Source organism: Phoca vitulina, unplaced genomic scaffold, assembly GCF_004348235.1.
Source record: "Phoca vitulina isolate PV1807 unplaced genomic scaffold, GSC_HSeal_1.0 scaffold16, whole genome shotgun sequence".
Taxonomy (NCBI): Eukaryota; Metazoa; Chordata; class Mammalia; order Carnivora; family Phocidae; genus Phoca; species Phoca vitulina.
The window spans coordinates 35679591-35706344 of NW_022589719.1; the positions used below are offsets into that span (position 1 = coordinate 35679591).

Sequence of the window (26754 nt, forward strand, 5' to 3'; positions counted from 1 at the left end):
AAAACAGACATACAGACCAATGGAACAGAGTAGAGAACCCAGATATGCACCCTCACCTCTATGGTCAAATAATCTTTGACAAAGCAGGAAAAAACATGCAATGGAAAAAAGACAGTCTCTTCAATAAATGGTGCTGGGAAAATTGGACAGCCACATGCAGTAGAATGAAACTCGACCATTCTCTAACACCATTCACAAAGATAAAACTCAAAGTGGATGAAAGACCTCAATGTGAGACAGGAATCCATCCAAATCCTAGAGGAGAACATAGGCAGTAACCTCTTTGACATCGCCCACAGCAACTTCTTTCAAGATACATCTCCAAAAGCTAGTGAAACAAAAGCAAAAATGAACTTTTGGGACTTCATCAAGATAAAAAGCTTCTGCACAGCAAAGGAAACAGTCAACAAAACAAAGAGGCAACCCACAGAATGGGAGAAGATATTTGCAAATGACACTACAGATAAAGGGCTGGTATCCAAGATCTGTAAAGAACTTCTCAAACCAACACCCAAAAAACAAATAATCAAGTCAAAAAGTGGGCAGAAGATATGAAAAGACACTTCTCTGAAGAAGATATACAAATGGCTAACAGACACATATGTTCATCATCATTAGCCATCAGGGAAATCCAAATCAAAACCACACTGAGATACCACCGTACACCAGTTAGAATGGCCAAAATGGACAGGGAAAGAAACAACAAATGTTGGAGAGGTTGTGGAGAAAGGGGAACCCTCTTACACTGTTGGTGGGAATGCAAGTTGGTACAGCCACTTTGGAAAACAGTGTGGAGGTTCCTCAAAAATTTAAAAATAGAGCTATCCCATGACCCAGCAATTGCACTACTGGGTATTTACCCCAAAGACACAGATGTAGTGAAAAGAAGGGCCATATGCACCCCAATGTTCATAGTAGCAATGTCCGCAATAGCCAAACTGTGGAAAGAGCCGAGATGCCCTTCAACAGATGAATGGATAAAGAAGATGTGGTCCATATATATAATGGAGTATTACTCAGCCATCAGAAAGGATGAATACCCAACTTTTACATCAACATGGATGGGACTGGAGGAGATTATGCTAAGTGAAATAAGTCAAGCAGAGAAAGTCAATTATCATATGGTTTCACTTATTTGTGGAACATAAGGAATAGCATGGAGGACACTAGGAGAAGGAAGGGAAAAATGAGGGGGGTGGAATTGGAGGGAGAGATGAACCATGAGAGACTATGGACTCTGAGAAACAAACAGGTTTTAGAGGGGAGGGGGAGGGGGGATTGGTTAGCCCGGTGATGGGTATTAAGGAGGGCACATACTGCATGGAGCACTGAGTGTTATACGAAAACAATGGATCATGGATCACCACATCAAAAACTAATGATGTATTGTATGGTGACTAACATAACATAATAAAATTAAAAAAAAAAAAACTTTGGTGGATCAAAGGACACCATCAAGGAAGTGAAAAGATGACCCACAGAGTGGGAGAAGGTATCTGCAAACCACATACCTGATTAGGGATTTGTATCCAGAATATATAAAGAACATTCACAACTCAACAAGAACAGACAAATAACCCAATCAAAACGGGGGCAAAGGATCCAGATAGACATTTCCCCAAAGATATACAAATGGCCAAATGGTCAATAAGCACATGAAAAGATGCTTGGTATCACCCGGTCATTAGGGAAATACAAATAAAACCACAGGGAGATATGACTTCACATAAGATGGCTGTAATAAACAAGAGAGGTGAAAGGAAGGTTGGCAAGGCTGTGGAGGACTTGGACCGCCCACGCACTGTGGGTGGGATGCCAAAGGGTGCAGCCACGCTGGAAAACAATCTGGCAGCTTCTCAAAAGGTTCAACACGGAGTTACCGCAGGGCCCAGCGGTCCCCCGGGTGCGTGCACGAGAAGGATAAAAACACGTGTCCACAGCAGCCAAGAAGTGTGAACAGCCCAAGCGGCCCCAACTGATGAGTGGATGAACAAAAGTGGCCCATCCAAAGGAATGTCACTTGGCCACGAAAAGGGACACAGCACCATCACACGCTCCCACCTAAATAGATGCTGACACCATGCTGCTGAGTGAGAGAAACCAGTCACAAGGGACCTCGTACTGTGCAACTCCATCTCTCTGTAACACCCAGAAGAGGCAAATGCGCAGAGACAAGAAGTAGACCGGGAGCCGGGGAGGGGGCTGCCGCATGACCGCAGACGGGCACGGGGTCTCCTGTCTGGGTGTCCTGAAGACAGCGGCGATGGCACAACTCTGAGCAGGTCTTTAAAAAACCACTGAATTGCAGACTTCCAATGGCTAAATTTAGTGGTATGCAAAATGCATCTCAATAAAGCCTTACAAAACACAAGGACTGAATTACATGTAAGTTACATCTTCATAAAGTTTTTAATAAAAAATTATACACGCGTTATGGTACTAACATATTGAATATGCTGCAAAATAGACATAGACAAATGTTCTTAAAAGGAAGACAAAGTTCGGTGTTTCCGCCCTGCACCTCCTCTGTATAATAAAAAGACTGGCGCATCCTCCAGGTTAAGGACCTCTGACTACTCACAAGCTCACCAGCTGACTCACGTCCGCAGCGACCACGCCACCTGCCGTACCTGCTGAGGGGTCATGTACGAGCTCAGCCCTCCTCCTGTCCCAGCACCTGCTTGCAGAGCGCGTGGGGCCCGGGCTACTCACCGCCCAGTTACCACAGACAATAGGCCAGGCGGGGACCGTGGGCCTGGAAGCCCCTTTGCAGGATGGACAGCTCTGTGGGGACACACCAGCGCCTCCAGCGTTAGTCTGCATTCAACGTTTCAGGGTTAAATCATGAGAAAGCACAGACTCTTCCAGTCTGTTAGACTAGTCCACTCGGATATCTGATTAACACCCCATCCCCACCACGGAAGAGAACGAGATCCACAGCATCTTCTCTGGTGCGTGGTCGTCGACGAGGTGGACAGTTTCTCATGACGAGTGCCCAGGTGAGCATATGAGACTCATCCAAACGACCCACAGGCCTCTGACGTCAGTAAGCAGGTAAGGAGGGTGGTGGCAGTTTTCCCCAAGTGGTCGGCCCCTCTGAACATTCTGGCAACTGCTTCTCACAGGAGCCCACGAACTGGGGGGCTGGGGCTGGGGGTGGGCATTGTTCTTGTGCTTCCTGCCATTTCCCACCAACGGAAGAATCACGACGTTCTCCCAGACCACGTGCTGGAGAGGAGACGGCCCCACACAGGTGCTTGGTTATAGAGGTTTGTGAACAGAAGCGGACACGACTCACTTTCGTGTGAGGAAATCTTTGACAACAGGAAAGACACAGAAGGGAGGCAGGTGTGGAGAAGCCGGGAAAAGAACCGGGCCTCCTATTCCAGACACAACCCTCTGTTGCCAGGAGGAGGGGTGGCCAGTTTTGGGGAGAACAGGCAGACCTGGTCTGGGGAACCCCGCGGGCAGGGCTCCCCACAGCACCAGGCCCAGCCCTGCAGCCAGGTTCCCGGCTTAGGCCATCCACACAGGCTCGTGGAGGCAGGAGGCACGTGCGAATTGCTTCAAGGTCGGACACGTTAAAAGTGGACGGTTCTTGTTCCCGGACGGGGGTGGGCAGCCGGGGGTTCTCTTCTGAGGGAGACTCATGGGGACTCATGCAGTCTGACGCAGACACCCAGGACCTACCAGATCAGGAACTGGAAAAGGATGGGACCTTTTGAGCAAGCAAAAACGCAAGCCTCAGAACGAGCAGAGAGCACCACAAACCTACTAGAACAGATACAATGCGGGACGCTGACAGCACCCGTCCAGCACTAGGAGCCCCCATCCGCTGCTCACGGGAACGCAAAATGGTGCACGGCTTCAGAGGGCAGCGTGGCGGATTCTTACAAAACCACAAAAATGTTTTACCGTATCTTCCAGCAACTGCCCTCCTTGGTATTCACCCATCTGATGTGAAAACTTACATCCACACCACAACCTGCCCACAAAAGTTTACGGCAGCTTTATTCATAATAGCCCCAAACTGGAAGCAGCCAAGATCTCCTTCCACAGGGACGGGTACACAAACCTGGGGCATCCATATAGCGGACTACTATTAATGAGAAAAAGAAAGCGCTATCAAGCCACAAGAAAATATGGCTAAATCTTGAATACATCCTGCTAAATGAAAGAAGCCAGTCCAGGGGTGCCTGGGTCTCAGGCAGTTACGCGGCCGACTCTTGATTTCGGCTCCTGTCATGATCTCAGGGTTGTGAGATCGAGCCCTACATGGGGATCCACACTCAGCATAGACTCTACTTGTCCCTCTCGCTCTGCTCCTCCCCCTGACTCATGCTCTCTCTCTCTCAAATAAATAAATAAAATCTTAAAAAAAAAAAAAGAAAGAAAAATAAGCCAGCCTGAAAAAGCCACACTGCTTGATTCCAATTATCTGACATTCCAGAAAAGACAAAACTATGCAGGAAGTAAACAGATCAGTGGTCCCAGGGGTTGCAGAGACGGGCATGGTGGAATGGGTAAAAAGCACCGAAGATTGTTTTAGGTGATGAAGCGATTCTCTATGACCCTGTGCAGTGAACACAGGAATCAAACATCTGTCAAAATCATAAACTCCACAGCACACAGAGTGAAACTCAACGCATGCACATTTTTAAATGAAGTTTTCAAAATTCATTGAGAAGACTGTGGGATCCTGGTTCGGAATGCAGAATGTGACAAGACTGGAACTGTATTACAAATGTAAGAAACAGCCTCACTGGAGGGAGCAGGGGGCAGGTGAGGGGAATTAAGTGCCTTCCGGACAGGCGTGGTCTGCAAGACGAAAGGCAAAGCAAACTCAGGTAAGCGCTGTGCTCTTATCAGCTCAGAAAGTGGCCTCTGACGTGTGGTGCAGGTCAACAACTGTGAAACCACTATTCACGGGTCCTGGGATTGAACAACTAGATAAACAGATGGCAGAGAGTGGCAGCCAGGTGTCTCACTATCGGTGGGGAGGTGATGGATTAGCCAGGGAAGGGACTGCATGGATCCATGTGGCCGTGGATCAGACTGGAGACCTCAGTATGCACTCACATTGAGCTGAATACAGATACAGATGGTTACACACAGAAGCATTTGTAGATACACACATATTCACAAGTCAGTACACACACACACACACACACACACACACACACACACACGGTTTGTTGCTCCGGAAGCAAGTACAACCCAACAGCAATGAGCACACCCAGCACCCAGATCTGGGTTCCTACGACCATTCTCCAGTAAGAGGAACCAGGCTCCTGGACGACTGGCGGGGTCTAGGTCTGGGCAAGAAATACACAGGATGAACCTGGGTCACCTTCTAGTACCAGAAAGTAAGCAAGGGGTCAAAAACTAATGACCCACACTGATGGGGTCTGTCCAAGGGACTCAGGAGCCAGCCGAAAGAGCTCCCAGTGGCCAGAGCTGGAGCAGTGGGAGCAATGAAATGAAGCATGGGGTCCTGACCCAGATCATGAATACCCATCAGTCCACATGGATAGGAATAACCGAGGGCAAATGAGTATTAGAGTAAATAAATGAATGGGGGAGAAAAGGCAAACCTCCGTGCAGAATTCTGGCACATGTGTGGATACTCTGTCCTCGAGGATGTGGCACTTAACCCCCCATGTGTTGGCTGTGGGCTGTGCTTAGTGGCTTCCTTCCAAAGAGGACAGTCCGTAAAGGGGAAAAGGGAGGGACCGTACAGGCACCCCAGCCAGGTGACCAAGGCCACCGTCACGGGGACGAGTCCGGTGTGGAGCACGAGCCCGGACGTGATGGGGTGGGAGGGCGTTTCACCCTGGGGTCCTCCCCCAAAACCCACAACCCGGTCTGACGACGATGCACACACCACACAAACCCCAATAAGGGGGACATTCCACAAAATGCCTGACCAGTTCCCAAAATGGCCAAGGTCAGCACAAACAAGGAAAGCCCTAGAAACTGTCACAAGGAAGAGGGTTCTACAGCGACAAGACAGCTGCGTGCCATGAGGGCTCCTGGGGCAGAAAAGGGACATTAACTACCAATAAACTATGAAGAAAGCATGCACTTTAGTTAATAGCAACCTATCTGGACTGGTTCATTAATTACAAAATGCACCCTACTCTGGTAAGGCAGGAATCAGTGAAAATGGGCTACGGGGTGCAGGTGGAACATTCTGGAATATCTTCATAACAATTCTGCAAATCAGAAACTGCTCTAACATCATTGTTGTTCTTGTGTAGGCATTAAAGGCTCACAAGGCTCGTGCTGCAGGTGATGGTTTGATGGGACAATGCTGCTGCTGACCTGTCCCCAGCTGGCCCCCTGAGGAGATGCTCCTGACCACAGGGCCTTTGCCCATGGCCATGTGTATGGCCATGTGTGCACGTCGTGACATGGGTCGCTGTGAGGAGTGCCAGAATGACCTCCTCTGCCCCTGGCCAGCCCTGGCAGATGTCCCAAAGCCCAGGGCCCCTCCTGTGGGCCCTCGTCCCTGTGCTCACCCCAATTCCTTACTTGCTTGACAGTGTTGCATCTTCCTCGGCTACGTGCACCTTAATGAGTCACCTAGACCCTTACTGAAACATGACCCTGAAATAATTGGATATTCTACCTGAGCTCCCATTTCCAGACAAGCCTCTCTGTACCAGGAAGTGCGTCTGACTGGGCCAATGCACCCGGACCCCCTCCGTGGGGGGGCGGGGGACAGTCTTCCCGCAGACCTCAGCTGTCTGTCTCCCACCCTCTGCACACTGACATTTATGAGGTTCCAGAACCGTGTCTGCTCAAATTGCCCCTCTCCTGTTTACCCATCCAAGAAGCCCCTTCTGTTCTCAAAGCCAACGCTCGGAGGGGGCGCTGCTTCAGTGTACGGGGATCCAGAGTGTCCACGGAAGCTTCTAATTGGGCCGCGGGGGAGCCGGGAGGGGCTCCCGGGAGCCGGGCTGCAGTGACATGTGGAGGCGGGGGGCACGTCTCGGCACAGATGACAAATAGCAGCCTGACAAGCTGATGAGCTACCACCACCCTGGAAACTAACTGCGTAATTGGATCTCCTAAGTGAAGTCCAGACACATCACAGGTGCCCGGTGAGATCCACTCAATCAATGAAAATTCTGTTTTTTACTTCTCAATACGTGCTAAGAGTTGAAAGATGTTTCTGGCTTTATTAACACCCCGCCTTTGTTGTGCCTGGGCTTCTTGCAAGTTTGGGAACACAGCATGAAATAAAAGCATTAAACTAATTTTTGCTCAGATTGTTAGTTTTATTTCCTTCCTCGGGGCTCAGAACACCACACGTCTTGTCCCAGAGGTTCCAGTCAAAGCAGGAGATGTGCCTCGAGACCCCAGTGGGCGAGGCTTTATGTCTTCATACAACTTTTGCTGTTACTTATTAAAATTTCCACTAGACTAGGCACCAGATGGTTAGCTGTAATCACAAGCTGCTTTGTTCCCATTGACAGGTTGTTCCATGGAGACTTCTTTACCTCCTGTGCATCCCTCAAGCCGAAAGGGCTGCTTCCCCAACCTCGGGCCTTTGACACATCACCGGACCCTAACAGGCCCTCATGTAACCACAGCTGTAATTATTAAGGGCCCTGGTCACGCTTAGGGTGACCGACTGTGCCAGTTTGTCTGGGACCAAGGAGATTTCCGAACGTGGGACTTTCAGTGTGAAAACCCGGGCCATCCCAGGAGATTCGGGACAGGTCGGTCACATGACCTGTTGTCTGGACGCAGCCCATGAGAGCCAACCACGGGTCGTCCCTGTGGGTCCAAAACAAGGAGAAAACACCTTGAGATCCCGTTGTGCTGCTAACATGACAGGACCTTTCCGATGGACGACACTCCACGTGTGAGACACGAAACACACACTGCTGGTGGATGCCCCGATGTTCCCGGCCCGCAGGTGCCGTCATCGGCGGAGCACCTCACACTGCCGTTCTCCCCCGACCCTCCGCGGCCAGGGCGCCTCCCCGGACTGCAACCTGGGAGCGCTCACCTCCCGTGGTTGCCGTCCCACACTCATGGCTGTCTCAGACATGTGATGGCTTCTCGGTGTGTTGGCTTCGGGAGGGAGGCAAGTGGGTCCCCAGGTAAAAGGCTGGCCCAAGGAGGAAACCACAGACACACAACCTCTCCACGTGTGCCCTCCACGTGTTCCCTCCGTGACCCAGCCACGTGTGCCCTCCGTGTCCCCCTTTGCCACATGTCCCATCTCCCCGCATCTCAGGCACTGAAGCTGTGGTCAGAAGTTAAACTGAGGGGACACACGCGTAAGCGGTGATCACGGATCACGGCACCGCAGCATGTGCTGGGCGGGCACGGGCACGGCTGGATGGGCACAGGTGGGGTCCTGCCCCAGCTCCAGGGGTCAGAGGAGCCCCTAGCGATGATGAGAAAGCTTCATTCTTGAGCTGACACCTGCACCTGCCGTGGGCTCGGTAACTGAGCGGCAGGGCAGGACCCATGTAGGTGACAGTGGTCCAGGCACAGAGCTGGCCAGTCACCAGAAGTGGGGGAGGGGCGTCACAGGGACTGAGTCCAAGAGGAACGCTCTCCAGCCTGGGGTGACCAACCTAGGGGGACAAATGCCCCCAGGTGCCATGAAGACCACCTGAGCCCTCTCGGCCAGCCCAGCTCGCCGTGTCCCACTGCACAGGCTCTCAGCCGGTGACTGCGCTCTGCCCCAGGGGACACCGGGCAATGTCAGCACACAGTGTGGCCGTCACGGCTCGGGGTGCGACTAGTGCCTGGGGTGGAGGCCAGCAAGGCTGTAAACATCCTACAACCCAGGACACAGCCCCCCCCACAAACAGCCGTCCGGCCCCACAATGGAGTACGATCCCGCCACAAAAAGGAAGGAGATCCCACCACTAGGACAGCATGGATGGACCTCGAGGGCACCGTGCGAAGTGAACTAAGTCAGACACCACGTGATACCGCTTACACACCGAATCCAAAAGCACCGACCCCCAAACACAGAGCAGACTGCTGGCTGCCGGAGGCGGGGTGGGGTCAGCATGCAGGTGGCCAACGGTACAAACTTCCAGTCACAGCTGAGAAAGCAGATCTTAGAAGTTCTCATCACAACTGTAACTCTGTGCTGAGCCACGTTAACCAGACTTGCGGTCCTCAGTGCACAATGTAACCAAGTATCCAAGTATCCAATCCCGAGCCCCAGCCTGAAACTAACACGGTGTTACAGATCTGCTATATCTCAACAGAACTAGGGGGGAGGGAAGATGAAGTAAAAGTCAACGCTCACTTGGAATTGTTTAAAGAAGAAGAAATTGTCCAGCCCCACGGGTCGCGGGCGCTGAGTTCGGGGAGCTCTGTGCTATTCTGACCCAGGAACGATGAGCAGCCCACATGCGTAAGGAGGTGGGTTTCCAGCAGGGGGAGCAAGGCGTGCGCGTGTAAGCGTGTCTCCCACGGCGGACACAGCAGCGCCACACGCCTTACCATCCACCCTTCATTCCCTCGCTTACCCACAGCAGTACATGAGCACCTACTGTGTGCCAGGCGCCATGCTGGCTGCACACCTCAGCCCTTCTCATCCAGAACTCACACGGGAGCAAAAAAGTATTTTCAAAAACCCAGTAAAATGGTAAGTGTTGCACGTACGTGTGGGGTCTGATAACAGAAGCACATTTTTGGACTGAGCCCGTGCTTCCGCGAGGCTTACCGGAGTCCTCCCCCACCCAGGACCCACCTCCAGTGTCCAGGTCATGGAAATTCGGATCCAGGCCTCGTTCCAGCATTTTGACGATCTTCTCCACCGAACGGTGCTGAATGTGGTCCATGAATTTTTTCAGATTGGTCTAAGGGGAAAAATAAAAAAAACAGAAATGCCTTTACAGGTCCCAGGAAGGCTCCTTACAGGGAGCACTGCAGTCTGGAGAGGGAGCCGTCCCTGCAGGGGGCACGGCAGACCCGCCAGGCAGGGGCTCGCTGCACCTGGAGCCCCAGCGCCAAGCGTGGAGTCCAGCACCGGGCAATGTAACCAGGCTGTCCTGGATGAAGGTTCTAGAACTCTCTCGCCTTTCACATCCGTGCCAAGAGCCACGGGACGTTCCTTCGCTTCTGAAAGGATGAGCCACCTGGACCACTTTGATAAACTACAGTGTCCAGGGTCCACCCCAGAGCTTCAGACTCCCATCTCCGGGGAGCGAGGCCCGAGGATTGACATTTGTGCGGTCTAATCTCTTAAGCAGCAGCTGCAACGGAGAGCAGATAGGGGAGCCTCTCACTCAGCTAATCCGCTTTCTGGTGAACCCTGTGACTACGTGGACAGAAACAGGGATGCCTGGTCACAAAGCAATTCAAGGTGAAAAGAGACAATCACTTCCCGTGGGGTCAAAACGATCCGTGGGTCAACCCCGGTGGGGAGGGACGTTTCCCCAGCTTAGCCCGGCCTTATCTGTAACAGAAATCATGATTTCCTGCCATGGAGCACACAGCCCCAGCCTCCTGAGGATAACCACGGTACCGCGTCTGCCTCCATCTGAAGAAGCGAACTCTTGACAAAGGCTGGATCTCCACCTGCACACTCTACCTACATTCCAGAGCCAAAATTAACAAATACCCAAAGAGACAAGACACACTTGTGGAAACATTTTAGTAATTGATTTCTTTTAAATCCAAAAAACACATTTTTATCTATACTTTAAAAGGTCATCAAAAAAAAACTAGAAGCTTGCAGACCCTGGGGTTGAAACACCACCCCCCAGGCGGATTCCAGGGCTGGGCGGGGATGTGCATGAGGACCCAGAGCATTAGTTGTGCCACAAAGCTGTCAGTACTCAGAGGACCGTGGGGACACACCAGAGGGCAGGGAGCCAGGCAGAAGGGCCGCCACCGGCCACCTCTGGACAACTTGAGCACATTAATAAATAATGGTGCATCATAACCCGTTGAGCACAATAAAGATCCATGCACCTGTTGTGATACAAATGGGGGACAGAACAAAAGGCGGGGGAGCCCGCTGGTTGCGAACATCTGCTGTGGGCTCACAGTACCAGGTAAGCTCACCTGGGCAGCACCAGGGTGAGCCACGGGCAGTGTCCACGCAGTTCCCGACACGGCCTTTCCCTGTGTGCCACATCCTCGAGAATCCTCCTCGGCGCTAACGTGGGTGTGACCACGCTCCAGCCCCAGCACCCCGACAAAGGGCAGGAGTTCCTGCCCGTGGACACGCACAGCGACCCCGACAAAGGGCAGGAGTTCCTGCCGCGAGTCCAGCCAGGAAGCCAATGCTCATGGACCGCAGCCCACGGCTCTTGACCTCAACCCTCTCCCTCCCGCCGCTGCCGGCCACGGCCACGGGCGGGACTCACCTCCCTGCGGTTTGTGTAAACAGCTCTTTAATGGCTCCAGTTTAATGCGCCCTGTCTGTCGGCAGTGGTGGCTCCAAGAGAAGGGCTTCCCCTCCTCCCAGAAACACCCAGGCGGGGACGTGCACACAGCAGCGTCCCCTCTGAGGCTGTCCACGTGCAAGTTGTCACCCAGCATGTTTTCGTCACCCAGGAGAGCATGGCCAAGTCCGGGGGCTCTGCTGGGCACCCGGGAGTGCGTGTTCATTCACGTGCTTTAGTCAGGCCCACGTGGGCCACGCCCAAAGAGGACACCCGTGCCCGGGCAAGGTGTGCACCTTCGCTACCATGCACATATCCGAACCCAGCCTGTTCCAGAGCCCCGCCCTCGAGGAAACCTCATGTACCCCTGCCCAAGCCCCCACCAGCTTCACGGAGCACCCCTGCCCCCGAGCAGCCAGGCGGGCCTCGGGGAGTGATGGAGAGAGGCATCCCGGTGCCCCTGCACATCCCGGGCCTGCCCACCATGATGTGCACGCGGCAGGTGCCCAGGGGGTGAGAGGGTGCCCCCCAGGAAGAGGAGCAGGGTGCCCAAGGAGCTCCCCTGACCTGCAGAGACACGCCACATATGAGACATGAGCTGGCGTGTGAAAGCCAGCCATCCCCGCCTACCTTTGTGTGCAGCTTGGCCAACTGCTTCTCGTCCAGATTGGATTGCTTATACACGCGCTTCTTGTATCGAAACTGCACAGAAACGGAAACAGGAAAAAAGAAGACACGTGACTACGTCACAGGGTACTCCACGGAAACACGGCCTTGTCCTCAGCGACTTCACGGAAGGCTGGGGGCCCACAGCAAACTCCTCCCACATCAGGTAAACTCACCGTGTTCCTACTGCAGACCCCTGACAGTGCAGGAATCGCACCTGTGAAGGCCCGCGGCCACGTGGCTGAAAAGCCAGGGAAAGAAACCAGAGCAACCCGAGGGGACGGAGGAGTCGAATCCTCCCACGGAGAAGCCATGGCCGGCGCTCCTCTCATGAGCCCTGATCGCGGTCCTCAGGGCCGTGCGCGTGGCCCCGTCAACAATCCAGGACGAGTCTTCCATGCCCAACCCTATGAAGCCGGCCTGGTGAAGCCAGCGTCCCCTCTGCCGCCTCCGCCTCCGCCCCCGCCCGGGACTCTCGGCGACGTTCAGTCCCTCAAACACAGCACCTCCTCTGAGCCGGAAACTACATATTTCGCCCCGAGGCAGTCAGTGCCCAAGAGGAACCTACAGGTGTCAGTCGGCCTTGAACCCCAGCACCTGCAACTGATGCCCCGCCCAGGGGCCCCCACCCCTTCGACGGACACGACTGAAGGCTGGGGTGGGTGCCAGGATTTGCACTCACTAAGATTCCCAGCTGAGGCATCTGCTCCGAGTCCAGCCCCGGCAGCGTCCCACCAGCTTTGGCCGGACACTCCCCCCATCTGAGACTCAGCTTCCTGATCTGTCTGTGCGCCCAGTGCCCTGGGCTGCAGGGAGCCCCTTATCCCCCCTGTCTTCCCCCATCAGACCTCTGAGATTTCAGGAGTCCCTGATAGTGACGTCGGGAGAGGTGGGGGCTCACTAGCTGACAAGTCTAACAGAATTCAAGTCTCATGGACTTCTGGTTATAAAAATACACTAGGGCTGGGGTGCCTGGGTGGTTCAGACATTGAGCGTCTGCCTTTGGCTCGGGTCATGATCCCGGGGTCCTGGGATCGAGCCCCGCATCGGGCTCCCTGCTCAGCGGGGAGTCTGCTTCTTCCCTCCCTCTGCCTCCCTCTCTCTCTCTGCCTCTCATGAATAACTAAATAAAATCTTTAAAAAAAAAAATACACTAGGGATGCTACCGCCTCTTGGCAGGACAGGAAGTGCTCGGAGGAGGATGTCTGTTTCCAGAGTCACCAGCATTTCCAGCTCGTGGCCGCAGAGGGATGCAGGCCCTGGAAGGCAAACCCTTTCCTGCTGTTTCCTCCATGTTTCCTAAGCAGCCAACCATATTCTACGGAAATTCTCGGAGGCAAAGAGCTCACGGCTGTGCCCGTCCCTGATGTGTGGAGCGCCAGGCCCGTCTCACTCTGCACCGAGGGTCACCTGGCGGGACAGAGGCGCAGGGAGCTGGCTACGTGGAGGTACATTGGGTCTCTCACAGCAAGGAGCTCACCAGCTCGTGCATGGAGCACCTGGCTGGAGCCTCAGGCCCCCTGAGCAGGCACGACTCATGCTCCCCCGATTTCAAAGCTGGGAACCTGAGGCCCAGAGAGGCTGGGTGGAGGACTCAGCTGCACAGCTACCAGGACTGGACCAAGCCCCCCGTGGGGCAATGCACACGCAGGAGAGGAGATGCTCCCCGCACACCTCTCAGCTCGGCTCCTGGGACACAAGTGGCCAGACAGGACACGGGGGGGCGAATGCGTGTGCCTGTCCTTCTAGAAACAGCAGCAGCACCCTGCCCAGGTTACTGTGCATCCCCACACCCTCCCATTCGGTTCTCAGGGGTGAGTGGGGACCGGCCAGAGTCGCCTCCTCCAACAGCCTCCCGGATCAAGCGGAGGCTCTGGATGTCCCAGTCTTCTCGCCGGGCTTCACTGTCATTACGGAAATCACCAGTCCCTGAAATGAACCGTTCATTTACTGTTCCCAGTCTGTCACCTCCCACTCGAGTGTCAGCTCCGTAAGACGAGAACCCTGACACCTTGTGCCTGGTGAACATGCTTAGAAAGCGTCTGGTACCTAGGCCCCCAACAAGGGATATTTTTCCAATGGATACCCATTTTACAGATGAGCAAACTGAGGTCAGAACAGGGAGCCACAGGACGCCAAGTGGCACCCCATCTTTTCCTCTACCAAAACCCCTCCCTCCAGGCTGACAACTGCTCCATCTACATGGGGATCCCCAAACCTCAGCCTCAATGTCACTATCAGGCTTAGAAATGTGCAGATGAGATCCAGCCTTGGTTCGTGACCTCCTGACCTCAGAATGATCTCCTCACTGCGAATGCTGTAGAACACACTGAGGTTGCTGAAGGGCCCGCTACGCTTCCGCACGCGCGGTGTCTCCCTGTCTGATGGGGCTGAGGTGAGCGTCCTCACCCGCCGCTCCCAGTCCCGCCATGCAACATGAAAAAAGCCGCTCGCATGGCGGTCTCATACGTCACGGGGCAAGACCGTGTGTGAACCTGGGGATGCAGCCAGCCGGGGGCCAGAGCAGCAGGGACTGGTGTCACACGTACATGGAAGTGCGTCCGGGTGCCCAGCTTGCACACTGACCCATCACACGGCAGGCCCACGGCCACGGCACGTCCGGGCCCCCTGGTCATTCCCCGGCAAGAAGCTGGAAGTCATGCTTCGGGTCAAAGCTGGATGGCCCCTGGCCACCCCACACCCCAGGGCAGGAAGACCGAGTCGGGGAGGCAGACACAAGCCCCATCCTGCACCCCCAGACACGCAGGTCCCGGTGACGTGAGCCTGAGTCAGACCCCTCGTGTGCGCATCCCAAGATTTCTCCCCAACAGATTCATCCAATCCACAGTAAGGAACCAAAGGGGTCGGAAACCGCGCAGGTGTCTGAAATTCCCAAAACTAAGGGCCACCTCAAGACCCCAAGCTCACTTTTCACGTGGGGGTCATTTCCCAATCCAAATCAGATCTGGAGTTCCGTGAGGTCCTCCCCGCCCCCCACCCCGTGATCCGGCCACGAGGCAGCAAGCAGTACCTCCAGGGAGGGGACGCCCTTGCCCACAGGCTGCGGGTACTCGCGCAGGAGCCGCTCCTCGTCCAGGAATTTCCCGTCCCGCCCGTTGCTGGCCGGCTGGAACAGCCCGTAGTTCAGGACGTCCTTCAGGCTCTGGGTCAAGGAGCACAGAATCCGCTGCTTCGCAACCCACACGGTGGCGTCCGGGTTAAACCGGATGCACTTCTGCGGGGAAGGACAAGACACCTGGTCAGTGGCACAGCCCACGCCCACCCGGCACGCGGCCAGAGATGTCCAGGTGTTTCCATCCAGGTCCTCTGCGCGGCGGGACCCCCAGCATTCCAGGATGTCACCTGGACGGAAACCCTGAGTAAATACAAAAGGAGGATGGCGGGGACGGAACCGTGGGCTTCAGTGGCCTTGACTCAGACCCCGTGGCACCTGTGGTGTTTTTACTGCCTTGGGCCGCTCCTGCCCCCGTGGGGAGCTCCTCCAATCCCAGCGCCCATGGTGACAGTGCCAACCCCCCCACCCCCACCCAACAGAGCACCTGGGGCAGCAGGTCCGGGTCGGGCCCCCACCTACACTTCTCACGAGCGTGAACTCAGGGAAGCACACTGTGAGGACCGCGGCTCAAGCAAATTACAGCATGATTTAATCTTCACATAGGCGGCACTTCGACATCTCAGGTACGGATGGAGGTCTCCGCTCCTGACCTCTCGGAGAGGAACGTCCACGGCAAGCATCTGCTTGCCCACGTGGGCTCTGAACGTAACAGCCCTGGGACACCGAGCCCACCCCTCCCAAAGCAGAGAGGAAGGCAACAGTGAAACACAGTGTGATTTAAAAATCCCATCAGTTGCCACAAGAGCAGTTTTTTAAGATTTTCTTTATTTTAGAGAGCGAATGAGTGAGAGCGAGAGAGAGCATGAGCTGGGTGGGGAGGCGCAGAGGGAGAGGGAGAAGCAGGCTCCCCGCTGAGCAGAGAGCCCGATATGGGGCTTGATTCCAGGACTTGGGGATCACGACCTGAGCCAAAGGCAGACGTTTAACTGACTGAGCCACCCAGGCGCCCCAAAAGCTCATTTTTCAATAGCGTAGACTGTGCCTGCAAATCAATCACAAACACTTTTCAAAAACCTAGCAGTGCAGCTAAGAACCTGAAGGCCGTGCCTTGGCCATGCTCCCGGGTCCCTTCTGTGAGAGTCCAATAAGGCACAAAACACATACACCAGGTCACATCTGCTTCTAACAGAGCCTTCTCGTTTTCTATTGAATTAAAATTATGTTCTATTGAATAGCCATCAGCAGGAGCTCAAGGGCTTGCTTTGTCACCGCAAAAACCTTCAGAAAGGACAGGAGGCTAGGACCAACTGTCTCCTGGGGGTTCTGCACGCCCAGGAATGCAGAGGCCCTCCTCCGTGGGTCCTGAGCCTGAGCCTCCGGGAAGCTAGCTGCTCAACAATGAGGAGCGTTCAGCAGCTCGGCCCAGGAAACCTGACCCGGCAGGCATGAATGGTCCGTCTGTCCCTCGTCAGTGTCAAAGGCTGAATTCAGGGGTAACCTCGGAGCTCCTCCTGGGGCCACCAGGCTGGGTGGGGGCCGGCTGCTCGCTTCAGAGACGCTTCATGACTACCCGCAGCCCCGCCCAGCCCCGGCTGAGTGAGGAGAGTATCGGGAAACTTCGGCACAACAAACTAGATCTGCCCGACTGACCAGGTGGGGGCAGGGATAACTCGCCACTTTCTGTTTCGGGAGTCCCCACTGGCCTCCGGTTCCAACCACACAGACACCCAACTCAAATTCCCTTGGATACCAGCACCCTAGGAAGGCCTGGGGCCCCCGCACAGCAGCCACAGCAAAGGGGCTACCAGCAGGTGAACGCAGAGCGGAGCGCGGGCTGGGACCTGCTCCCAAGGGACCCATGTGATCACAGGTGATCGCAGGTGATCACAGAGTGCCCACTCCACTTTGGGCAGAGCCAGGGATGCGGAGTCTGTCCTGGGAGGGCCAGCCCTGCACAATGAAGAACCATCCCGCTCTAAGAAACATCAAGAAGGCCCCATTCAGAAACTTCCAGAAGGAGCAGGAGCTCAGCGGTCAGAAAGGTGCTTACAGCCCAACTGCTCACACTAACCTTGTGATCCTGGGCGAACCCACCAGCCCAGCAGTCCCCGTTCCCAGGATGAAAATCACGGCACCTACACATACCTACCTCGCAGGGCTATTGTCAGGGTCAGAGAGAACGTAAATAATCCATGCCATTGGGGGTTGACTGTGTCCTGCAACATGCTGATAACCTAACCACCTTTATCTGTGCATGTAATTTATTTGGAAGTAGGGTCTTGGCAGACGTCATCAAAATGAGGTCATAACAGAGAAGGGTGGGCCCCACTCCACCATGACTGTGTCCTTACGAACAAGGGAAACTTGGACACAGATGTGCACATGCCACGTGAAGATGAAGGCAGAGACGGAAGTGTGCATGTACACATCAAGGAGCGCCACGGATCGCCGGCAGACCGCCAGCAGCTGGGGCAGAGGCCTGGCCCAGACGCTCCCTCCCAGCCTCAGGGAGGACCCAGTGCTGCCCACGCCCGGATCTCAGACTCCAGCCTCCGGGACCAGGAGACAATGTCTGCGGTTTAAGCCCCGTCTGCAGGAGCGGGTTGCAGCGGCCCCAGGAACTAACACGTAGAAAGCTGCATCATGCCCACCATCCTCTTGGAGGAGAGCTGGGAGGTCTGAGCACGCTGCTCCCTGGTAAGCCCTTTCCTTCCATGTACAATGGGTGCTCCCTGCGTGCTCACACCTGCCACCAGAAAACCACGGTGCAGCCAGTGCAGAAGGCACCAGACAAATCCGGCTTCCCTTGCTCACCTACCCCTCATCAACCCCCTTCCTTACCCAGCACCCTCCTCAGGCAGAGCCCACTGCAAGAACAGTCCTGACATGGGTGATCCAATCAGTGGATGACAGCTGGAAGCCACAAAAACCACAATGAGCAAGCCAGCTCTAGGCCATGTTTGAGGCGGTGATGGGATGGAAAAGCGGAAAACAAATGTGCAACGAGCCCCCGAGGATGCCCCGAGGGAGGAGTAAGTCAGGGCTCCTGGGAGGGCACGCACACCCGGGACCATGCCCTCAAACGAAAAGCCACGTGAGAGTTTGGGATGGGCATCTCACGTGGCAGGCTCAGCGCAGGATCAGCAGGGGACAGATCTGGGAGAAGTGGCGAGTCTGGCAGGTAGAGCACCGACAATTTCCACCATAAGTGACCTTTCTGCAGTCCACTCTCACCTGATGCAGTAGTAAGAGCAAATGGTACCATATTCCTGTCTCCCTACAGTGCGGTGAGATGGGTATTCTTCATAATCTATTACAGGTACTCCCAGGTAAGCAATCTGCAAGAGGACTCACACAGTACCGGGAACATTGCAGAGAATGTCAGGAATCCCAGAGCCCAGCCACTGACCTGAAGGGCTGCTTGAGGGAACACCTTTACTCCTCTAGCTTCTGTCTTCTGCATAAAGGGTCCTATACCAGCACTGCGGCTAAGGGTCTTGACCCTTAAGGAGCTCAGAGCCTGGTGGGAGAGGACAATGATGGTGATGGTGGTGATGATGACGATGGTGATGGTGGTGATGATGATGGTGGTGGTGATGATGACGAGTATGGTGATGATGATGGTGATGATGATGATGGGGATGATGGTGGTGATGATAGTGGTGATGACGATGGTGATGATGGTGATGATGGTGGTGATGACGGTGGTGATGATGATGATGGTTGTAGTGGTGATAGTAGTGAGGGTGATGGTGGTAATGATGGTGATGGTGGTGATAGTGGTGATGGTGATGATGATGATGACAATGAGGAAGATGATGATGGTGATGACGAGGATGGTGATGATGGTGATGATGATAATGATGGTGAAAGTGATGATGGTGAAGGTGATGATGGTGGTGATGGTGATTCAGCTGTGGTTAATGTTTACTGAATCCTAATATGCCAAGAACTATACTAACTGTATTTACCTTCACCACAACCATGAATGAACAGTATTGTCATTATTACTGTTGCTGTATATATAATTTTAATTGCATAATTATGTAGTTATATGTAACGAGTACAATGCATGTAATATACATTTACATTTAACAAATATGACTATTACTATTAATATAAAAACCATCATTATTATCATTATTCCCAGATGGGGAAGCAGAGCCTCAGATTCTCACGTAACTACCCCAAAGCCACATGTCTGGAAAGTGTTGCAGATTCAGGGCGAACCCAAGTCGAGTCTGCCCGGCTCCTGAGTCCTCACGATTTAACTGATGCATTACTTCCTCTCCATACACACCTGGCCACCCTCAGATTATAAAATACTTGACAGTCACTGAGAACTTACGTTCGGCTCTCTTGTGGATCAGGGAGACACTGCCTTTGTTCCAAGTTTCCAATTACCTGTTAATTTGCCCCAATATTGAACATTGACAGCTACAAGGGAGAAACAATTTAATCTCCATAACAAAGGACAAAATTTGGGAGATTCTAAATAATTGTTTTCAAAGAAGTAAAATCTAGCTCCTAAGGTAGCTTTTAGAAAAACAGACAAAGTGACAAAGCGCTGGGCCTGCTGGTGCATGGCGCCACGTAACGGTGAGGGCGCAGCGCATGGCGCCACGGACGTAAACCATGGCTGCGTCTCTGGAAAAAGCAGAGGAGAGCTATGGTCTTCTTCCGCCTACGGCCGGGCTTTGAGGGCCCTCGGGAGAGCAACAAAGATTTTTACCCAGTATGAATTCACGACTGACATAAAACTTGGAGCCAGCTCCTCAGCCTGACAATGGTGGAATGGTTACTCTAACAGGGCATTTAATACAAAGGAACACGCCGTGAACCTAAGCACACACGTCAGGTAAACACACAGGGAATTAGACACCAACGGACAAATCAGTCACTCAAGTGTCCACTGTTGCTGACACCCAATCTAACAACCCGACCCATCCCAAACTGACCCCCAGCCACACCTCTACCTCTGCCCTATTCCCCCACTCTTTCTATCCTCACCCTCCTTCTGAATCTCAACGGTGGGACCACCTCCTATTCCAGAAACCCGGGAGATGCTCCTGACTCCTCTCTGGTCTGCACCTTCTAGGTCAGCCTAGGTTAATCTATGGCCTTGAATGCTTGAGTCCCCATCTGTGCCCCCACCGCTGCCCAGCAGGCCCCCACCCTTTCTCACCTGGGTTACTCCAGCAGCTCCTGCGCAGAGCTCACCTGCATGCCTCTCAGACCCATGCAACTTCACCCCAGTCCCACCACCTGTGTCCCCTTGTGATTCAATCACTCCAGATGCCTGGGGGCTCCGGGCCTGCACCTCCCCAAGGGACACAGGGAAGGAATGACTCTGGCCTGGACCCCACCTCCTTGTCAGGACATGTCCTGCCTATCAATGCCCCCCCTGCCCTTGCCCCAACCCCATACACATACGCCCCTGCACACACACACACACACACACACACACACACACATTCCAGCAATGCCAGACCACTCTCAGCAATTCTCCGGCACGCCAGGCCGGGTATGTCCTTGTGCACTTGTGCCTCCAGCAACCGTCCCCTCCCCTCCTCACCTGCCGGCTGGAATCACACTCACTCTTCCCAGCCGGGCCTAGGAGTGACCCATTCATTCTGGCCTCCTGCCAGGTGGAGCTCACCACTGAGTATCCTAAACTGAACCCAGGGAGCTGGTCTGACTGCCCATGGAGCACAATCCAAGCCAATCGGCTGACCCCGCTCCCTCCCGTCTGGCCTGTGGGTCGGCTGACCCCGCTCCCTCCTGTCCGGCCTGTGGGTCGGCTGACCCCGCTCCCTCCTGTCCGGCCTGTGGGTCGGCTGACCCCGCTCCCCCGTCCGGCCTGTGGGTCGGCTGACCCCGCTCCCTCCCGTCCGGCCTGTGGGTCGGCTGACCCCGCTCCCTCCCGTCCGGCCTGTGGGTCGGCTGACCCTGCTCCCTCCCGTCCGGCCTGTGGGTCGGCTGATCCCGCTCCCTCCTGTCCAGCCGGTGGGTCATGGCCTCTCCATCTTGCCATGAGGGACAGACCAGCATGTACTTTGCCTTATGACATTTCAGTAACCATCACTCTTTGATCTCCTGGTGTGACACCTCAAACGCCGTGACATCCAGATCCACCTGAAAAAACTTCCCCAAGTGTCTGGGCTGAGCTGCGTGGCTTAAGATACAGAAAACTTGCAAGTGGATGTAATGACACCTCCAAGACCCCAATCACAGCGGCTTCTCCCTTAGCTCCTGACGAGCAGTGCATTCATGGAGGTGGGGTGGGGGGGACCTGTAAAATCCAACAGTGAGAGCAGCCTCTGTGACCAACATCAGCCTCGGTTTAAGGATCTGCCCAGGAAGATCCTAGTGTTCATTCAGCCAGCTCCAGCTCTCTTCAGGTTTTCTCAGCCCAGAGGCCGACCGCCTACAGGGAGGCATATTCAAGCACAGGGAAACCATGCACATCTTCCTCCAAGATGTCCGCCCCACCGCATGCACGTGGCCCCACCCCAACACCCAGCTGATGAGCAGTCCTCCCTACTCCACACTACGAGCTGCAACATGAGAACAAGAGTGTGTGTGTGTCTATTTCCTGGCACAGCCACACCTGAAGCTCCATACATACTGACAGAACTGGACTGAACACAACGTTCCGGAAAAAGAACGCTCCCAGGTGACATAATCCAACATGAAGTAGGGTCTGGTCTGGACCACAATGAGGATGGTGGGAGCTGCCATGACCGAGGGCTTACTTTGCACCCAGGGCACTGTGAATACGGTACCTCGTTAGAATACAGCAAAGATCCGGAGAGGGCAGACTGTGCCCATGTTTGCAGAGCTGTCAGCAGCACAGCTCTGGTCGGCTGGGTGGTTAACCCGGATGAAACTCCACCCTCCACTGGGAAAGCTCATGGCCAAACTCAAATCAAAAAGGAAGACAGTGAGAGAAGCCTACTCTCTGGCTTGGTCAATGACTTGTAGCCTTTCTGCAAGATGAGAGGCTAACAACCGAGAATACCAGGACACAAGGGAAAGAACACTGGCCTTGGAGACAGGTGGAGGCAGACACCCAGTGTGGGTCTGCCACGTACACCGTGCATATCCATTTTCTAGGGCTGTCTTAACAAAAGAGCACAGATGGGGGCTTAAAACACAGGCATTCATTGCCTCCCAGTCCTGGAGGCTGGAAGTCCAAGATGCATCCATGGGCAGAGCTGGCTGTCCTTTCCCTGTGTCCTCATGGGGTCAGGCCTCTGTGTCCTGATCTCCTTTTAAGACACCATTCCTGGGGCACCTGGGTGGCTCAGTCGGTTAAATGTCTGCCTTTGGCTGGGGTCCCACATCGGGCTCTCTGCTAGGTCAGGGAGTCTGCTTCTCCCTCTGCCCTTCCACCTACTCGTGCTTTCTCTTTTTCTCTCTCTCGCTCTCTCAAAAAATAAATTAAAAGTCTTAAAAAAAAAAAAGATACCATTCCTATTGGATGAGGTCCCACCCGAGCAACCTCATTTTACCTTAATCATCTCTTTAAAGACCCCCACCTCCAAATATACTCACATCCTGAGGTGCTAGGGGTTAGAACTTCCACACAGGGATTGGAGTAGAGGGACAACTCAGCCCATAACACTGTGACCATGGCCCAGTCTCTGCCTCACACTAAGCACCACATGCTGTGGGTGGGCCACATCTCTGTTGTCAACTAACTCACATGATCCACAGACGATCAAAAACTTAGTGTTCTGGGGTCATGTGCCCACCAATGCCCAAGTGGTCGGCCTACGAGGGCAGAAGGAGGCAGAAGCTGGACAAGACTGTTTTTGATTTGCAACAACAGAACAAGAGAATTTTATGGAAGAGACTAAACTGCTCTCCAGATCTGTTCTGGGTCCTGTACAATGGGGGTGATGGCAGTGGTCATTCTGTGAGACCTTACAAGGGTCCAGGAGCGTCTAGACAAAGCTTGAAAGAATGGTAAATATCATAGTGCATAACATATGCATTGTTACAGCGCACGGTCAGAGGCCAAGGAGAGAACCATCAACAACGCAAGGATGCACTGCAAAGAAATATTCGGCCCACCATCTCCAACACATCTGCTCGCTCACATTCCCCAGATGAGACTTCAATCCACTTCAATCCTTGACTTCCACCCAGAAAAAGTTAAAAACAATCAGAGGGAGAGCTGCCGAGGCATTTGGGGGTAGTGGTGCCAAGGGGACACTCCCTGCATCACCCTGGACCAGCTCCAGGACCCAGAGCTGGAGACACAGACCGCAGGGAGAATAAATATCCCAGCAGCATTCAGCAAGAACTCAGGATCTTTGGAAAGAAACCCAAGCTTCTGAGCACATCATTCATTGCAGAGGACTGCGTTTCACATGTAAAGCTTCCTCCGGGTCACACTTTATGTTATTATCAGTCCTTTTATGATGCGTTTTAAAAGAGCCATCATAAACAGAATGTGCCAGGAGCCATTTTAAGGTGAATTCAGGCATGTTTGGGCCTTTAACAGCTGTTTGCATACAATCTGCAGGTTTGCACACCTCCTAAAAGTAGCCAACACCAAGGCAACCCAAACCGGGACTGGGTAGGTTCCAAATGTAAGCGTCCAAAGGAAATGATGCTTTTTCCTGTGGACAAAGACCTCTCAGGCTGGAATCTGGGGCAGCAAACAGGGAAACGTTCTCCCAGCTAACACATGAAGCTTAAAATAAGTGATTTCTAGGGAAGAGGAAATGCTGGGTGACCTTGACTGAGAAGGACAGCCTGATCTGAGGATGCTGAAGTCCAGGGGCCACGCTGGTGATTGTGGACATTTAAGCACTAATGAAGGATAAAGTGGCTGTGGACTCGTATTTCCAATCAGTGTAAGAGTTTTCAAACAGTAAGAGCCTCATCACCACCTGATGCTCTGTTGAAGTGGTGGGAAAACCACATGTGGTGGTTCGTTTTTAAGGGGCTAACTGGCAATCTTCGGCCATTGTCAAGGGGACAGGACACAGAGGCACTAGCTCAGAATCCATCAGTGACTCGTGCCCTCCTTGGAGGCAAGTTAATTCTCCTCTTTGGCTAGACATTGTCGGTGGGGGGGGCCTCCGGAAGTAGAGTGGAGGAAAGGACATTTGGGGGGGGTGGGGAGAGGGATCATGTGGTCCTGACCCCCAACACATCTCATGTGCTCCTGGGGGTTAGGATTAGCACTCCTGAGCCTAAAGAGGAACAAAGAAAGCTCAGAAGGGCTCCCAGACTCACACAGCTGTGAGAGGCGGGGCTGCAGATCCCTGGGTCCCAGCAGCGCACACAGAGCCATGGGTCAGCAGGCAGGGGCCGAGAAGTGGACGGGAGACAGGCAGGGGGCTAGTGGTAGATGCAGCATGGACACTGTGGGGTACGACCCCCCATCCATCCAGCGAGGAAGTGTGTGAAGAGAAAGGTCAAAACTGAGCGGGCAGGAGTCAGACCCAAGAGGAGGAGTCACAGAGATCCGACCACAGAAGGTGCCGGAAAAGAAGCACTGCATCCTTGGGTTTAACATAGAAAATTAAATATTGGGGCACCTGGGTGGCTCAGTCGTTAAGCGTCTGCCTTCGGCTCAGGTCATGGTCCCAGGGTCCTGGGATCGAGCCCCGCGTCGGGCTCCCTGTTCTGTGGGAAGCCTGCTTCTCCCTCTCCCACTCCCCCTGCTTGTGTTCCCTCTCTCTCTGTGTCTCTCTCTGTCAAATAAATAAATAAAATCTTTAAAAAAAAAAAAAAAGAAAATTAAATATTGATAGTTCGGGCCGTGGCAGTGCCACTTTCTGGGTAATTCTTGTCAGCCTGGGACACCAGGGAAGGAGTAGAGATCTGCTTCTCACCAGCGTGGCCTTTGAGCCGCAATGTTCTTAACACAATGCAGGATTTACAAAGCTTTTTTACAGAATGTATAATAATTCCAGACCAAAGCCACCTCCCCAAATGTTATTTTCTCAGAGAGATTTAAGTAGGTATTAAGTCGAGGCTTAAGCAGAAGGGCATAGCAACTCAGACATTTGTCACATGGGCTACGGAGACCAAGCAAGCCAGGCCGGTCCTCTCTCATATATAAAACATTAACCTAATACCCAACAGGAGATGCAGTGCGGAATCCTTACAACACACAAAACTGATGCTGGTTAAACAGGGTTTTTAGGGGTTTTTTGTTTTTTTAATGATGCAAATGAAAATAAAGCCCCTCTCGGCCTTCAGCCATCTGCCATGTGAGATGAATAATAACCGACATGATCGAGGCTTCCCCCCAGGCCTTCCCCTGTATTTTAAACCCACTTACAACCCACTAGTTTCCTGAGTAAAACTGTGAAGTGTAAACCACTCCATTTAAGGATAAGGAGGTTGATTATCATCAACACATCAGAGAGAAAATGGAGGCAGAAGGAAGTCGGGGGCCAGGCAAGAGGGGCTCTCTTTGGCCTTAGCAACCAATTAATGAAACCACAAGGAAAACCAGAGTCCATGCCTTCCATCCCCCCCAAAAAGTGATCCAAATGTGCACTACAAAGACATAGCAGGGTCACTCAAGCTAGAGATCAAAGATCCAGAGCATCTGCTTCTGTATTGCAAAAGCGATGAATGGAGGGAGGGAGGGAGGAAGGGACAGATTGAGAGATGGAGAGATGGATGGGTGGATAGATGGATGGAGGGATGGATGGATGGGGGATGGATGGATGGATAGATAGATGGCTGGGTGGGTGGATGGATGGATAGAGGGAGGGAGGGAAGGAAGGAGGGAGGGAGGGGCAAATAGATGGATGAGTGGATGGATGGATGGATGGATGGAGGGATGGATGGATAGATGGAGGGAGGGAGGGAGGGAGGGATGGATGGAGGAATGGAGGGATGGGTAGATAGATGAATGGATGGAAGAATGGATGGATGGAGGGATGGAGGGAGGGAGGGAGGGAGGAATGGACGGATGGGTGGATGGATGGGTGGACAGATGGATGGACGGGTGGCTAAATGGATGGAGGAATGATGGATCAGTGGACAGATGGAGGGAAGGAGGAACAGAAGGATAAATGGATAACTGGTGAATGAATAATATTAAAGAAAAGAAGTCTCAAAAATATACTCCCAGGGGGCGCCTGGGTGGCTCAGTCCTTAAGTGTCTGCCTTGGGCTCGGGTCATGATCCCAGGGTCCTGGGATCGAGCCCCGCATCAGGCTCCCTGCTCGGCAGGAAGCCTGCTTCTCCCTCTCCCGCTCCCCCTGCTTGTATTCCCTCTCTCACTGTCTCTCTCTCAAAGAGAGCCCCTCTTGCTTGGCCCCCGACTTCCTTCTGCCTCCATTTTCTCTCTGATGTGTTGATGATAATCAACCTCCTTATCCTTAAATGGAGTGGTTTACACTTCACAGTTTTACTCAGGAAACTAGTGGGTTGTAAGTGGGTTTAAAATACAGGGGAAGGCCTGGGGGGAAGCCTCGATCATGTAAATAAATAAATAAAATCTTTAAAAAATATATACTACCAGGTGTTAAAAGTTATGAATGACATGCCCAGTATGATGCCAGGCACCTATGTTCTTTTTTACGTAACACAACACTATATAGTGATCACTAATACATACAGAGAGGAAGAGACAAGAGGGATTCACACTGAATTCAT

General features: G+C 53.4%; 1 protein-coding gene across 1 annotated transcript in view; it reads right to left on the reverse strand.

Annotated features, from left to right (window-relative positions):
* The window catches only part of SHANK2 (SH3 and multiple ankyrin repeat domains 2), a 477134-nt gene that overhangs the window by 397195 nt on the left and 53185 nt on the right, over nucleotides 1–26754 (reverse strand). The window contains 3 exon segments of the mRNA XM_032414570.1: nucleotides 9734–9842; nucleotides 12006–12077; nucleotides 15073–15276. Of these exon segments, the coding sequence (XP_032270461.1) occupies nucleotides 9734–9842; nucleotides 12006–12077; nucleotides 15073–15276 (385 nt within the window).